The 16,278-nt window shown below is 54.2% G+C and overlaps 1 protein-coding gene across 8 annotated transcripts in view; it reads left to right on the plus strand.

Moving 5' to 3' along the window:
• The first annotated feature begins 18 nt into the window (after window positions 1–18).
• The window catches only part of RANBP3 (RAN binding protein 3), a 50,930-nt gene continuing 34,670 nt past the window's right edge, over window positions 19–16,278 (plus strand). For 3 of the 8 annotated variants that reach the window (XM_019964350.2, XM_019964352.2, XM_019964353.2), the window contains exon 1: window positions 19–215. In XM_019964350.2, coding sequence (XP_019819909.1) covers window positions 194–215 — 22 coding nt within the window. In that variant the 5' untranslated portion in view covers window positions 19–193. The remainder of the gene's footprint in view (window positions 216–16,278) is intronic. The other 5 variants (XM_019964351.2, XM_019964354.2, XM_019964357.2 and 2 more) reach the window with 3 other exon arrangements.

Consider the following 16,278-nt stretch of genomic DNA (forward strand, 5'->3'; position numbering starts at 1 on the left):
GCGCGTGCTACGAGCTTGTCCTGAACCGGACTGCGATCCAGAGCGCGTCTCAGTGCCGGGCTCCGCGCGCAGGCGCTAGCTGCCCGCCTTGCTAGGAGTCGATTTGGAAAGTGCGCACGCGCAGGAGTTTCTGGCAGAAAGCAGACGAACCCGGGCCGGCGCGGGGCCTTGTGGGAGGGCTTAAGGAAGTAAAATGGCGGACCTGGCGAACGAAGGTAGGGGAGGCGCCGTCTGGGGCCAGCTGGCGGCCAGGGAACGGGCGGCGGGAGGTCCGGGGGCCACAGGCCCGAGGGGTGAGCACTCCAGGTGCGGGGGGCCTGTCTGCTCCGGAAGAGCGGCCCAGCGGGCCTTGCAGCCGCCCCCCATTGCGTCCCCTCAGGCCGGGCTCACCCGCCCGACTCATCAGTCCCGGTAGCCCCGGCCCTACCACCGTCCGGCCAGACGGCCCGGGAGACGGCGGGGATCGCGATCCTGAGGCCCTTCCGCCTCTCAGGCCAGGCTGGGGGCCGAAGGGGGCGGGAGGCACGGCCGCAGCGCCTCGACCTCGGATGTAAATAGATCTCGGGGCCTGGTCGCGGGCCCAGCGCGCCACGCTCTCTCCCCGCCCCCTCGTTCTCGGGGACCCGGGCTTCCCTCTTCCCTGGCCTGGCTGCCAAGCCGGCCCACCCCCTAATCCTGTGGCGGTGCCCCACGCCAAGGATTGAGAACGTCAGGTTTGTTTTCGTCCCCACCCTCAACTCTGGCCCCCAATTCCCGCCAGTTACCCCGGATCCTTAGTGGCGACCGACAGTCGCGCCTCGTCTTGGCTCCTTGAGGCCCCAGCCGCAGGGTGTGGGCCGCTGAAAGCCCTAGCTGGTTTTCGGCCCTTTTTTTGGTTGCACTTCCAGAGGGAGACAAGGTTGTGTGATCCCCTTCTCTGCGAAGCGCTGACATCCCAGCTGAACGATTTTGACAAGGTTACAGTTCCGAACGGCTCAGAGAAAGCGCGCCATCAGCCGATGTCTGATGAAATCCCCTGTGATGTTCAGATCGCTCGTAGCTTCAGGACTTTCTGAGGCTTGTGTTTAGCTTCCTCCGTTCTTAGGTGCACAGCTGCGGGCAAGCGGTCTTGCCTGCCTGGCCCTGGTTCCCCCTCATACGTTGCTCCCTGCTGGCCTGAGGTTTCCCCCGCACAAATGACAATCCTAAGTGCTCACCCTGGTGAAGCATTTGGGGCAGTACCAGGTACTGTTCAAAGACTTGGGCGGGCAGCTATCTGGGGAAGTCCTCGCTCTGCACAGAAGTTCCCAGAGGAAGGTACCATCAGCCCTGGTTGTCGGTGAGGAAACTGAGTTAGAATGGTTAAGTTACTCCTCCAAGGCAGGTCACATAGCTAGTAAGGAGCAGGGATGTGCATCAACGTGGTCTAACTTCAGAGCCCCCACTTCACCTCTCATCTGTACCACATCTCTTTGATCAGTTAAAGGAGCTGGTGGAGGGTTGAGGCATTCCATTCACAAGATCCATTTAAAGGCAGATCGGGCACTGGATAAAAGAGAGTCAGTAGGACACACCTTATATATTTGCGAGTTTGGCCCGTTCACATTCTTGAACTCAGGGCTCATATTCAACACCTCCATTTGGATGTCATATCAAATAAAACCCCTATCTTTCTCCCCCAAACCTGCCCACCCTGCCAACTTTCTCCCCTAGTAGTAAATAGCAGGTCCAATTGTTTAAAATTGCTCAGGCCAGACACCTTGAAGTCGCCCCTGATGACTTTCTCTCACACGCTGCAGCACATCTTTGTCTGTTCTACCTTCAAATCTTTCCAGAGAATGACCCCTGTTGCCACTGCTTGGTCCTCCCTGCCATCTTCACCCATCTGGCAGCTTCGCAACCCAGAAGGCAGACGACCCCTGTGCCCCAAGACCTCCCTGTCCTCTCCCCCACCGCTGTCTCCCGACTTGGCCTGCTTTAACTACTCCAGCTTTCTCAATGCCCATCTCTTGCGCGCCATATCCCCCTCTGTTACGCCTCTGGACCTGCCGGTTCCTCTGCTTGAGTCAGTCTTCCTCCAGTTGTCCCTGTGGCTCACTCCTGTACCTCCTTCAGGTTCCTCCTCACATGTTGCTTTATTGAGAACTTCTCCGACCACCTATTTTAAGTTTTATCCTCATTCTCTATCCCCTTCACTCTGTTTCATGTTACTCCACAGTGCTTATCACCTACCAGCAAGCTGGGTTGACTTGCTTGTCTGACTACCCCTCTTCAAAAATGTAAGTTCCATGAGGAACAGGGTTTCTGTCTGTCATTAATGGACCCCCACCCCACCCTGATGTAGAACAGTGCCGGGCACAGGGTATAGGGATCCAGGGAATGTTTGTTGAATGAACAAGTGAGGTGTACCTGTGAGCACAAAGGGGAAATTATGGATTCCGGTTATCCAGGGACACCATGTCTAGCATAGGTACTGGCCCGTGAGCTGTCAGTTGCGTAGCTGAACTGATCAGTGTATAAAATAGAGACAATGGAATGTTTTGTACTTAAAGTTTTTGCCTAGTTAATGCCACACTCACCTAGTACTTTGCCTCTGACACTAGTTCTGGCCTCAAAAAAGTCGAATCCTAGTGGCCTTTTGTGCCTCCCGTATCTCTGCCGTGCTTTAGTTGGTTGTCATGTGTTTCTCGACTCTATTTCTGGTTTTGGCTTGTGCAGCCCGCCAGCATGTTCAGTTTCTCATCCTCTGTGTGAGCGAGGACTTCCTTTCCTATGCATTGTGAAGCTTAGGGGACTGCCCCATACATGTGCGTTCCCACTCGTCGTTGAAGCTCACACGCCCTCTTGGCTTCTGTCTTTCTGGACTGGGATCCTAAGCAGACCCATCCTAACTCCTGGGCATCTGTAGAGACAGAAAGCAGCGCATGTGATCCTGCTGTGCAACAAGGGTTGAGAACCGCCAGCTTGAGTAGTGCAGTACTGGTTAAGAGGGCCGTGCTTGTGTAGAGAGAAGCATTTCCAGATGTGTGTCGAGTTCAGCGTCTTGTTGGCTCTCGTTGCCATGGTGATCTCTTCAGGGATGGTGACAGCCACTCCCACAACCCTTGCTGGTAGTCCTGTAGTCTGTGACTTTTAAAGTCCCGTTGGAATGTTTCCTAGGAGAGAGTGAGTGTGTGGTGGGAGGGAGGGGCGGTTAACCATCTTGTCTCTGGAGTTACTCTGCCTGGTAGACTGGCATCAGGGTGTGAAGGCAGCGTTTGGTTTCTGGTGAAGGTGAAGAAGGTGAGCAGAGCATATTGGAGCTGTAGGAGACCTTGGATTCTAGATCCCCGCCTTAAAATTTGATACCATATACACATGAGGCCTTGCTGGCCTGCAGAGACACGTGGTGGAAACCCGAGAGATGGTAAGGTGCAGGCTTCTCAGCTTTGGTCCTCTTGACACATTGGACCAGATGAGTCTCTGTTGAGGGGCTGTCCTCTGCTGTGTAGGGTGCTGAGCATCCCCACAGCGTCTTTGCCTCCATACACGATGCTGGCAGCACTCCCTGCCTTGTGCCCCTCCCCCAGGGGCCGGGACCGTCAGGAGTGTCTTCAGACATAGTGTGTCTCCCTCAGCCAAGGCCTGTGGCGTGGCGTGATGGCGGGCCCCAGTCTCTGCCTGGGAACTGGGCTTGTGCTTTGATTCTGCCTTGTCCTCTCTGAGTGACTTTAGGCAACTCCTTAGCCGCTTTGAGCTTCAGTTTCCTCACCTGTAAAATGAGGATAATGGTAATTGTATCTATCACACGGTTGCTCTGAGCCCTGGCTGAATTAATACATATAAATGATTTAGCACCTATCTCAGCCCAGTAATAAACAGTCAGGAGGAAATGGAAGCTATTTTTACCATGGAGGACTTATGTTATAGACACATTTAGCTGAAGTGCCCAAGGCAAAGCCAGAGAGAGCAAAAAGCGAGTTTGAACGAGGTGGCCTTGGGGCGCGCCTAGGATGGGATGCAGCCAGAGCTGGGCTGTCCGCCCTCTCTGGTTCTGTCCTGACTTTGATCACATGACCGTCTAGCCACGGGCTCCCAGCCAGGGCACTCTGGGCATTGGGGCCAGAGCATTCTCCGTGCTGCTTCGCTGGGTGTCCTGGGGTGTTGGTCTGTTTCCCTGGCCTCCACCCGCTGGATGCTAGTAGCACCTTCCCGCTGTCATGACAACCAGAAATGTCCAGACGTTGCTCAGTGTCCCCTGGTGGGGGGGTGGGGGGCTCCCACTCACCTGACTTGTTTTTTGCCTTTTGTTTGTTTGGCTTTTGGCCATGCTGTGCAGCATGTGGGATCCCTGACCAGGGATCGAACCCATCTCCCCTGCAGTGGAAGCTCAGTCTTAACCACTGGACTGCCAGGGAAGTCCCTCACCTTGTTGATTTCAAACCTAACCCCTGAGAGGATGAGATGCAGCTGAGTGTTTATTGATGCGCTTCAATGGTTGAAGTCCTCCGTTCACTTGATTCTTACCACCCGCTTGCCCTGCCCTCGACTTAATACTTAGGATAAGTGAGAAGCAATTTTTCAAAGTTTCATGAACTTAAACAATAAGCATTAACTCTGAGGTTTGCCCTGCAGAGTGTACATTGAACCCCCCGTGCCTCTCACCTGAGGCAGATTAGGGCTGAGGGTGCCACCTTTGTATACTTGGAAGAAAATTTTAAGTTCTGCCCGAGATCCTGTGTACAGACAAAACATACTTGTAGTTCTGCAAGTTTAAAACTTTTCCACCATATCTTCAGCCTGCCTCTCAGTTAACTGGAAAACGGACTCACCCAGCAGTCCCACTGTGGTCGTTCAGTCACTAAGTTGTGTCCAGCTCTCTGCAACCCCATCGACTGTAGCCGCCAGGCTCCTCTGTCCGTGGGATTTCCCAGGCAAGAATACTGGAGTGGATTGCCTTTTCCTCTAGGGGATCTTCCTAACCCAGGGATCAAAGCCAAATCTCCTATATTGACAGGCGGATTCTTCACACTGCACCATTTCCTGCGGGCATCGTTGGGTATAGGACAGGTCAGGCTCTGCTGTGTGCTTACACGCTGAAGCATCTGGAGAGAGGTGACAGGAAGTAAGGGCAGAGCTTTGAATGGTGTTGGGAAAGGGGCGGTGTTTGGGCCTGGCGAAGAGGGTGTTTTAGGTACCAGTCGAATTCCCACCTGAGTTCAGAGACAGAGAATGGGCTGGAGTAAAGTGGGAGATGGGGGCGTTTGGGGAGCAGTAGGATCCGTCTGGGGGACTTGGGCAGGGCCTCATGTAATGGGAACTGTCTGACAGAGGCAGCAGGCAGAGGTAGCTGCTCCTCACCTTGCTGAGCCCCTGGCAGGTAGCTCTCCATGGTACTTTGAAGTGATCAGGAGGCAGCCGGCTTTGCATTCAGGATCTGGTGGTGGCGCCCAGCAACAAGCAGCAGGGGTTCTCTGTTTGGTTTGGAGGTTTGTTTGGCCACCTTCCTGTGATCCCGTGGAGCCCTGTCCGGCGTGGCTGCACGCTCCTTGGTAGGAAGCTAGACAGCTCAGGGCCTCAGAGCAGGTGCGGCCCCCGGGTGTCCACACTCTGCCACGTCCTTGGTTGTCTTGGCACCTGGTGCAGCTGTGTAGCCCTCGCTGTGAGTCCTAACCCCGACTGCACTTAATGCTTACTTTAAGGAGGTTGTGGAGGAAAACTAAAACGAATGCTTGGCTGCACCGTCGGAGATGCAGGAGGTCCGCAATGTCCAGGACCCCACCGGTTTTCTGCAACACAGAGCCAGTTAAAAAACCACAGGCAGGAGTTGTGACCTCGCTTCCGGGGCAAACAGTATGTAATTTGGTCCATTGGGTTTGTCTTTGTTGCTGTTAGTTAGGACTTCCCTGGTGGCTCAGATGGTAAAAGCGTCTGCTTACAATGCGGGAGACCCGGGTTCGGTCCCTGTGTTGGGAAGATCCCCTGGAGAAGGAAATGGCAACCCACTGTAGTACTCTTGCCTGGAAAATCCCATGGACAGAGGAGCCTGGTAGGCTGCAGTCCATGGGGTCGCAGTGAGTCAGACACGACTGAGTGACTTCACTAGTCACTAGTTAGGAGCTGAGTAAGGGTTCTAAGGCCTCAGGGGAAAGAACAATCCGGATTCCTGATCTCTCTTGGAAAACAGCACCGGCCTCAGCTGATGTTCCTGCCCAGCAGTGATGTGCCAGGACTGAGGCACAGCGCCCCCTTGAGACAGGCTGTGCTTCCCAGTCACCACAGGCAGCCCCCCCCTCCACCCCCCACCCCCCAACCCCGGGCCTGCCTGACCTCGGCCGGCCTGTGGGCTTCAGGCCGGTGGCTCTAGCACCTCTCAGATGTGTTCAGAGCACTGGGTGTTCCATGGCAGAGACCCTCAGCAGACGGGTCTTGGTGATCCATCACTAATTCAGGATTCTGTGCACTGGAATTGCTAGCGCTCAGAGCAGCATTTCTTCAAGGTAGTCCAGGGGCCCTGGGAGTCCGTTTTTCAAGGGGACTTTTCAGCCTTTTCAAGGGGACTGCGAGTTCAAAACTATTTTCATAACAATGCAAAGGCATCATTTGCCCTTTTCACACTCCTTGTGAATGGATGGTGGATTTTTTTCCCAGAGGTTGTATAGTGCAACAGATGGGCTGCAGAAGCAGATAAGAAAGCCCGGCTGTCTCCTGTTAAGCCAGATGTTAAAACACGGGTCCAAATATAAAATAATGTCCCTCTTCTCCCTAGTGTTTTTGTTTGTTTCAAAAATAGTTATTCATAAAAGTGTATTATTTAGATAAACCTTCACTATTATTATTTTAAGTAAATTAACTAATTTCTGATGTTTCTTAGTTCAGTTTCTAACATGTTCTTATCGTTTAGTCACTCAGTGTGTCCAACTCTTTGTGACTCCATGGCCTGTAGCCCAGCAGGCTCCTCTCTCCAGGCAAGAATACTGGCATAGGTTGCTGTTTTGTTCTCCGGTTTCTAACATAATACATATCAACAGCTGTAGCTCACATTTACCCAAGTTCTTGGGCATCCTCAATAACTTACAAGTGTGGAAAGGGGTCCCAAGGTGAAAAAGTTTGAGAAACACTGGCTTGTGCTGGTGGAGCCCCGGTGTGGAGGGCCTGAGCAGGCCTGCCTCGAGCCTCGCAGGAATCTTGGACTGGAGCTGACAGGCAACCTCCTGCTGACGGCTTGTGGTGTAGTTGGAAGTGCTCTAGGTTTGCGTTTCATCTCTGTCACTTACTTGCCCAGGATCTTGGGCAAATTGTTTGACCTCAGTTCCTGCATCTGTAAACGGTGCTTTCTAGTCTGCAGGTTGTTGTGAAAGGAACGCGTGGCAGGTGATTGGCCCGCTGACGTGTGGGGATCCCTGTCGGTTCCTGCTACCTGTTAGTCTGCTGATGGACCCTAGGGGGAGAGAAAGCTCCTTTCGGGCCATAGCCAGGTTTCATTGGTGCTGGTGGGAGCTGTCCTCCAGCTGCACTGTGTCTCATGGGATGTTTGGCAGTGTCCCTGGTGTCTACCCAAATGTCTCCGGACATTGTCCGATGTCCCCCTTGGGGGCAAAATCACCACCGTTTGAGTACCCTTGGGTTAGGGGATTCTGTTGACCTCCCCCCACCCACCCACACACACACACACACTCCACACACGACTGTGTGGCATAGTCATCTCTGCTGAAGTCCTGAGATGCTGCACACATTTAAATACACAGACTGAGTGGGGAGGGAGAGGAGGTTACTCACAGAAGCTGGGGCACCACCCTGATATGTGCTGTCTGACGCACTGAGAATTTTCCTCGGTGTACAGCGTGAGCTAGGGATCTGACCCCACCTCCTTGTACATAATCAAGGTGTGGTTGCTCAACGTCTGCACAGTTGATGTGTGGGTGGCTCATTCTCTGGGCTTAGGGGGTCATCCTGTGCACAGTGGGATGCTGGTCAGCATCGTGATCTCCGTTTACCAAATGCTGTTAGCAGCTCCTGCCCTCGTGGGAACCAAAAATATTCCGACGTCACCCAGTGGGAGGGAGGGGGGCAAATAAAACTGTCCAGGAGTAAATTGTTTGCCAGCTAGGGCTTAGGGCTCACCCTGCCGACCTTTTTTTTTTCCTGTATGGCCTCTTGGCAGCCGTTGGCATCATGGTGTGGTGGACTTCATGTCCCAGTTAAGGGGGAACAGTGTTTTCCATGACCTTCAGCACTGTTCCAAGTTCAAGATGAGCGCCTTCCAAGATGCTCTGTGTTTGAGCAATCCCCTTGCACAGGGGTTGAAGCTCAGGGCCGGGTCTGTTGGCAGAGTCGGCCTGTCCCAGTGTGCCCACCTCCAGCCACTGAGTCTCAGAGCCCAGCTCATGCTTCCCAGTGGGTCATTCTGACTCCCCGGGCACCTGTTCTCCTGACTGAGACGGTAGTGGTTTCCCCACGCCCTGTTCAGGAGGCAAGCCTCGCTTTTGCATTGTATTTTAAATGCCTTTGCTAAATTAAACACCCTCCAGCCTGGCCACATAGGATTTCAGGAATTCGTCGGCCCAGAGTGAACGCCTCTGTGTTGTATCTGTCACAGCAGAGCAAGCTTGGGGAAAACGATTCCAGAGAGTGTGACTTCTACCGTGGCAGGAGTTAAAAAAGAGGGCCCCCTGCACTTAGAGGAGAAAGAACATTTTGCAGCATTGAGTGGCCACTGGGAATCTGAGGATCCAGGGCCTGGGTCACTCATCATCAGTCCCACGTGGAGGGGACCCCTATTCATGGAGTCTTGTTGTCAGAGTGAGGGTCGTGTCGGCTCCTGAGTGAACAGACCATGCTTCCACAGCCTCGCACAATCGTCTCAGCCCTCCCCCAGCTCAGACACTGGAGGCTCTGTCCTCAGAACAGACAGACTCCCATCCACCGGAGATCTCTTCCCCTCACCACCCCCGGGTGACCTTATTAAAAACATCCCAGATGGGAAAGATTGCCCAAGGACCCCTGCCAGCGTGGGGTGGGATGTGAACACCGCACCTCCACTGACTCCTCACCACACACCCCCTCCCTCCACCACCCCCCCAGGAGCTCTTGGCTCACGTTGGCCTCAGGCCTCAGGGTTCTTCCTGCCCTTCATTCGCGCTGAGGGCTCCCCACTGCGCGCTCAGGGCTCCCCACTGCCGGGTACTCTGCCTTCGCCTGGCTCGATCCCTCACCCACTCGAGGCCCCCTTGTGACTCCTGCATGCCTCTGCTTCTTGTTTTTCCTTCCTCTTCCCACTAGAAGGGGGCCGTGGCCTCATCCACCTTTTGTCCTGTCTCTGGCCCCTGGGCCCTTGTGGGTGCTCAGGAAGTTGTACTGCTGCAAGCAGGGCTTGGCTGGTGGACTGGCCAATCATCTCGGTGATTCTCTCGGCCTCAGAAGGGTTCAAGGGATTCTGAGAGATGGAGTGTGTGTGTGGTGAGGTGTCCCTGTGTCCAGGCGGCCCTTGGAAAGGGACCGGCAACTGGAGTTGAATCCAGGACCCAAGCTTTGAGGTGGCGTCCGTGTATCTGCAGTGTCCTGTGCGTAATTACAGTACGATAATGATGCCAGCCGCTTCCCGAGCTCTGCGTGTGCATCGTTGGGTCCAGTCCTTCTGAACCGACGGAGTGGGGTCCCGTCTGCGATGACAGACACAGGCACGTGTGGAGAGAGTTCACCTGCTGGGGATCCCAACCCCGCATGGTGGAGGCCTGCCTGAACGCACACAGAACCCATTGCCCACGTTCCCAGGTTTCCTTGGTTGGTCTGCGGCCTCCGCAGAGGTCTTGTAGTCCTGAGATTGCCCTTGGGAACTGCACCCACCTCCCCCCACCCCTCCCCCCCTCCCCCACCCCGCCACCCGGCCAAGCCCAGTCTCAGCTCAGCCGTGCTCTTGTCACGCCATCTAGTGGTAGAACAGAGAACTGCTGTTGAAGCTAGCTCCCTGGTTTCTTGGTGGTTGTAGGTGAGGTTGCTGACTTTGATTTAGTAATAGGCGAATGGGGTTTTTCTGGGATTTAAGGCCCAGGGATATGCACAGTGCAGGGTGTGCCCCAGCATCTTGTAGTCTGAGTGGATGCGGCAGGGATGGGAAGGTCGTAGGGGTCTGCCGGGCCGATAATTCTAGAAGAGAAGAAGGCAGATGTAGCTTGGCCCGAGAGGTTGTGAGGGATATGAGGCAGCCAACTTGGAGGTCAGGCTTAGGGTCCTGGTCCCACCCCCACTGTGGGGACCCATCATGACTTAGGCACCCATCTCTCCAAGGCCTCCCAGTCTGGCTTCGTGATTGCAAATCAGAGATGATAAGTGATTTCTCTGCCATGGGGCTGTGATGACACTGAATGAGATGGAGTGTGTGAAGTGCCAGGGTCTAGGAATGGCCACTGAACAAATAGGAGCCATTTGTTATCCCCGCTGTTGTCAGGGTAAGGTTGGAGCCCTGAGGAGTGGCTTGATTTCAGTATGTGAAGGTAACGGTGTGAGGAAGAGCATTCCAAAAAGAAGGGGTAAGATCATCATCTCCCAACCATGTGCTCCTGTGGTCTCCGTGAGACCAATTGAGAGCTGCCTGAGGCAAAACACATTCGAGCACCAAAAAAGGAACGAAGGGGCCCACACCCCGCAGTGGCTGGGCCGTGGGGCCGCGGAGTCTGCGGTGCATGAGATCAGAGGCGTCGCCTAGCAACAGCATGATGGAGATCAGTTCCATTCTTCACTGGAGAATTAGCTGGTGGACAGCGTTGACACATTGGTGACAAATTCACCTTTATGTTGCTGCACCGAACTGTTTATAATAATTCCTGAGAAAAGAAACGGCTCGAAGGGTTGAGATAGTAAGTGTTGGGGGATTAAAGCGGTTGCCACGTATTAACAGACCGTTGTTTGTGTTGGCAAGATGCTTTCCATATTTTTTGCACAGATAAGAAGATTAAGCCACATCAGCCCAGGATTAAAGCTCATTTCACACAAGTACCTTACTGACATTTTGGTCAAGAATTGTAAGTGGCTTTCCAGATGGGAGCTGTTTCCTGGCAGGTGTTGGGGACATCATTTTAGTAGGGGGATAAACAGAACAGGCCCAGGTAGTCCAGTGTGCTCTCCTGGGTCTGCAGTTTCTTCAGTTTAGTTTATCAGACACAGGCAGTCAAGCCGCCACGGGGGGGTGCCAGAGCTTGTCGTGGAGCAGCCGCCCGCGGTTTCTGTGTACACACCTCCCTGCACAGCTCAGTGGAGAAGGCAGGCCTGCGTGCGGGGGTGAGTGTGTGTGTGTTTCCAGCTTAGACGGTGGAAGTGTTACACAGAGCATCCCATGGTTACACGTTTGACAGATGAAGACGGCGTAGCTTGCCTCTCCGTGGAGCGTGCACCTCGGTGTGGGTCTTCATTTTTTCTTTGAGGACCATAAGGATCTGCCCTTGGCTTAACTGCATGCTTGCTCGTCCAAAGCAGATGGTCTCGTGACTTGGTGAAAGCCCACCGCTCACCGGCTAGTTTCTTTAGGACTCTTCCAGAGATGTCTGTCTAGAATGTTCACTGTAGCTGCTTTATTCCTGGTGTTACTTCTCAGAAGAAAAGCCTCAGTGTCTCAGCTTTGAGGCCCTCCTAAGCGGGAGTGATGGGAGGAGACAGGCGAGGGCAGGGACTTTCTCCCTCTTGCCCCGTGCTGCGGGGATAGCAGTGGACGTCAGGGGCCAGAGTCAGGCCTGCCTGGGTTGGAGGCCCAGCCCCACCTTGGACAAGTCACTTGGCCTGAGTCTCCGTTTCCTGTTCTGTACACTAAGGACCTGCCCTTTCAGGTGGTTGTGAAGATTCAGGACAGCGTTGCCGGCAAAGCGCTGAGCACCTGCCTGGTCCATCGGTGCCCCACAATCAGTGACCGCTGGCCCACGGGTGAGACCATCTGAGGGTCTGGACACCCCATCTGGGAGTGTTCTTGCTGTGACTGCATGGCAGAGGCTGGGAGGCATTTAAAGATGGGATTCCCAAGACCTGTGCCACCCTGGAGGGTTGGGACACACACCCTTCTACCACGGGGCTGCCGCTGGGGTCCAGGCCAGCTCCTTGCATCTGGGCAGCTGCCGCCACCCATCCTTTATCTCGGGACTCTTCCACCTTAGACTGGCTTCAGGTCTATACCCGCTCCCTCCCCCTTTCCTGCTGCGTCCGAAATAAACGGACAAGTCATTTTGTTTTAAGGGTTTTGCCACCAGTCAATCTCTGGGCAGAAAAGACACCAGTGAACCCTCCCTGTCCCCTGCCCTGCTTGTAGCAGTGGTGTCAGAAAGCCCACGGTTTTAAATCTGTCAAGCATGACGCTTTGTAAAATTCGCCTCTTTTTTCTGACCCTCCTCACCTCCTCTTTTAGGAGACAGTTTATGGGCCCTCTTCCTGACAAAGATGTCACACAGATAACAGAGGTGCCTTAAGGGTGGGGCTTTTACAGCTACCCACACAGGCACCCAGCCATCTGAGGACTTGCCCCCAACCTGGGCCCTGGGTCAGTAGTTTGTGCTTTAGGAGAAGAACCTGGCTCCTCGGTGACCCTTTCTTACCCAGAGACCTCCACTCCCAGCCGAGAGGATGGTTTGTGGCCCCTTGGGTCCAGAGGCGGCCTGGAGCTCAGGGACCCCCTGACTTCTTCACAGCCATCTTAGTTCCTTTGCTCGAGAAAGAAACTACCCGCCTAAATGTTATCGGTGCTTACCTTCCAGGAGCACCTCCCCTGGGCTGTGCAGTCGCGGGGTTGCACCCCACTCCTCTCACCCTGGGCTGGAGCGTTTCCCACCCTGACCTTCCTCGAGTTCCTCCAGTGCTTCCTCGTTCCTCCCAGCTCCTGGCTGCCTGGCCAAGTGCTGCTCCACCTTCTGCTTAAAGGCGCTTCCTCCAAAAACCCTTCCCTGATGGGCTGCTCCTCTGCAGCCCCAGCCCTGCACTCTGTGCTTCCTCTGTGTTGTAATGTTCAACTAAGTCTGAAGTCGGCTCCTGGCAGGCAGGGGACGTGTCTCTCTGTGTCACCACCACACCCTAGAAACCGGCTTGACGCCTGGCACACGGTGGGCGCTAGATGTGTGGAATCACTGGAACTCCTAGTTGCCGAGTGACTCTCTTGATTGAATCTGTGGACGTCCTGAGAGGTGCAGCCGGAGGAGTGGGGCCAGGCTCGGCTAGGCAGGCGGAGCGTCCCAGCAGTCACAGCCTCCCACAGTGCCTCGGGGAGCAGGGAGGGTCCCCGACATCTGGCACAGGGGTGGCACAGAGCGGAGATCTGCGACTTGTCCTCACCTGGGCTCACCTGTCTGTGCTCATCACCGGGACTGCGGAGACCAGATCCGGAGCCCAGACCCAGTCTCTGGGGGTTACAGTTAGGTGGAGAGCCCATGCTGTGGGCTTCTCTCAGCCTCTCTCCAGGTTCGTGCCCACCACCCCCCATGCTGTTTGCATGGGGGTAGAGGCAGGGGTAAGGACTTTCCCTGGGTGGGAGCTGGGATCACAGTTGGTCTGGGGTAGCCCCCTGGGGCCCTGGAGCTGAGGAGGGCTGTGTGGGGGACAGTGGAGGAGGGGTTCAGACCAAGAGCAGCCACCCTTGGACTTGGCATCAGCACCTTGGAAAGCGGAGGTGAGGCGGGCACTCCCAGTGCATCCCTGACAGCAGTGCCCACTCTGTCCAGAGGAGGGCCATTCTTCCAGGCGACCTGGGGTTCCGAATCCCGCCCCGCTTCACACAGCAGTGTTGACTGCAGTCACCCACCGTGCTCAGGCCTCCTCACAGGTGTTCTTGCAGAGGGTTCCCTGGTCAGATAGCTTTGGGCAACATTTAAAACACCTGGTGGACAGAATCTGCATTAAATAGCACGCATTTGATTGGCCTTTTAATGTTTTAGGTCTGAGTGGTGGCCTTAATCTCTACAAATCTGTGGAGGTGGTTTTCTCTTCACTCAGGAGAGGAGAGCCGGGCTGGGTTTCAGGCACTTCCTGGAAGCCTTGTTGCCCCGTCCCCTTTGTTCAGTTGCTACGTGTGTCTGGACTGCAGCACCCCAGGCTTCCCTGTTCTCCACTATCTCCTGGAGTTTGTTCAAACTCATGTCCACTGAGTCAGTGATGCTATCTAACCATCTCATCCTCTGCTGCCCTCTTCTTTCGCCTTCAGTCTTTCCCAGCATCAGGATCTTTTCCAATGAGTTGGCTCTTCTCATCTGGTGGTCAAAGTATTGGTGCTTCAGCATCAGTTCCTCTAATGAATATTCCGAACGATTTCTTTTAGGAATGACTGGTTTGACCTCCTTGCAGTCCAAGGGACTCTGGAGAGTCTTCTCCAGCATCACAGTTCGCAAGCATCAGTTCTTTGGTGCTCAGCCTTCTGTATGGTCCAACTCTCACATCCATACATGACTACTGACAAAACCATAGCTTTGACCTGACGGATCTTTGTCACCACAGTGATGTCTCTGCTTTTTGTTATGCTCTCTAGGTTTGTCATAGCTTTCCTTCCAAGGAGCAAGTGTCTTTTAAAATTTCATGGCTGCAGTCACTGTCGGAAGTGATTTTGGAGCCCAGGAAAATAAAATCTGTCACTGCTTCCACTTTTTCCCCTTCTATTTGCCATGAAGTAATGGGACCGGATGCCATGATATTAGTGTTTTAAGTGTTGAGTTTTAAGCCAGCTTTTTCACTCTTCTCTTTACCCTCATCAAGAGTCTCTTTAGTTCCTCTTCACTTTCTGCCATTAGATTGGTATCATCTGCATGTGTGACATTGTTGATATTTCTCCTGGTCTTTATTCCAGCTTGTGATGCATCCAGCCTGGCATTTCATACGATGTATTCTGCATATAAGTTAAATAAGCAGGGTGACAGTATACAGACTTGATGTACTCTTTTCCCAATTTTGAACTAGTCCGTTGTTCCATGTCTGGTTCTAACTGCTGCTTCTTGACCTGCATATAGGTTTTGTCAGGAGACAGGTAGAGTGGTCTGGTATTCCCATCTCTTTAAGAATTTTCCAGTTTATTGTGATCTGCACAAAAGCTTTAGCACAGTCAGTGAAGCAGAAGTAGATGTTTTCTGGAATTCCCTAGCTTTCTCTGTGATCCAACAAATGTTGGCAGTTTGTTCTCTGGTCCCTCTGCCTTTTCTAAATCCAGCTTACACATCTGCAAGTTCACTTGTGAAAGCAGAGCTGGGCTGGGGTCTCAGGCGTATCTTGGGAGCCTCGTTGCCGTTGTCCCCATTCCTTCCCCACACTGGGATTTCAGTTCTTGTGTGATGGTGCTCATCTGGTGATGGCACAAGTGGTGACGTGGGTCAGTTAAAGACCAGCCTGCCTGGAAGGGGGCACGTGTGTGTTGTCGTGGAGTCAGGACTGAGCTACAGGTTACAGACTTGGGGCCCTAAAGTGGATGAGCAGAAATGAAACTCACGTGGCTCTGGTACTCTGTGTCTTTGGTAGAGAACTGATGAAGTTCATGACTGCCAAACCTGCCACCCAAGGGGGCCTCCCTGGCCCCAGTGGCAGCGTTTCGCTCTGTTCCTAACTGTGTATTGATCACGTGTCATGTATGAGACTGCGTTTGGCTGTGAACACGCAGAGGCTGTCAGGAAGCTTATGGTCCAGGGTAGACGCTGCCGGTGAGCAAATAACCCGCCCCGCCCTGTCCCATCACCACCTGGAGCTCCCAGGCTCCACGGTGCCAGGCCGCGTGCACACACACCCTCCGCCTTTGTGAGATGTTTTACCCTGAAGTTTTCTGCCCCCAGTTTCCTCGTCCTCATTTTTCCCATGGTGCCTTGCACAGAGTAAGGGCTTCATCTGCTTATGTGATTACATGGCAGCTGGCGCTCCCACATGAAGAAGGGCAGCGGGGGTTCAGTGCAGACATGACAGTTCTCACCCTCCACGCACCGGGTGACGGGGGCACAAAGCTATTCTGGGGGCTGTCTGTGGTCCCTCGGACTCCCTGACAGGCAGCCTTGGTGTCACCCGTGCAGATACAAGCCAGAGCAGGCTTCAGTAGCCCAGTTCAAACTGGAAGCTTCCCAGGGGAAGCAGTGTCTGGACCTGGGGAAGAGAAGGCGAGACTGTCTTCCAGGCAGAGGGACTAAGCCGGGTGAAAGTCCCAAAGTGACAGAAGCGTGGGGCACGCGGGGACCAGGGCTCTTCAGTGTCCAGTCGTGGTCAGCGGAGCTGGCCTGTTCAGAGGGCCTGTGCCTCGGGTTGGGGAGGATGTTGCCAGGTTGTAAGCGTGAGTTTCGCATCAGTGGTTTCGGCGGCCACCCCAAGGGGTGAGGGTAGAGGCGGGGA

This window comes from Bos indicus, chromosome 7 (genome assembly GCF_029378745.1).
Source record: "Bos indicus isolate NIAB-ARS_2022 breed Sahiwal x Tharparkar chromosome 7, NIAB-ARS_B.indTharparkar_mat_pri_1.0, whole genome shotgun sequence".
NCBI lineage: Eukaryota > Metazoa > Chordata > Mammalia > Artiodactyla > Bovidae > Bos > Bos indicus.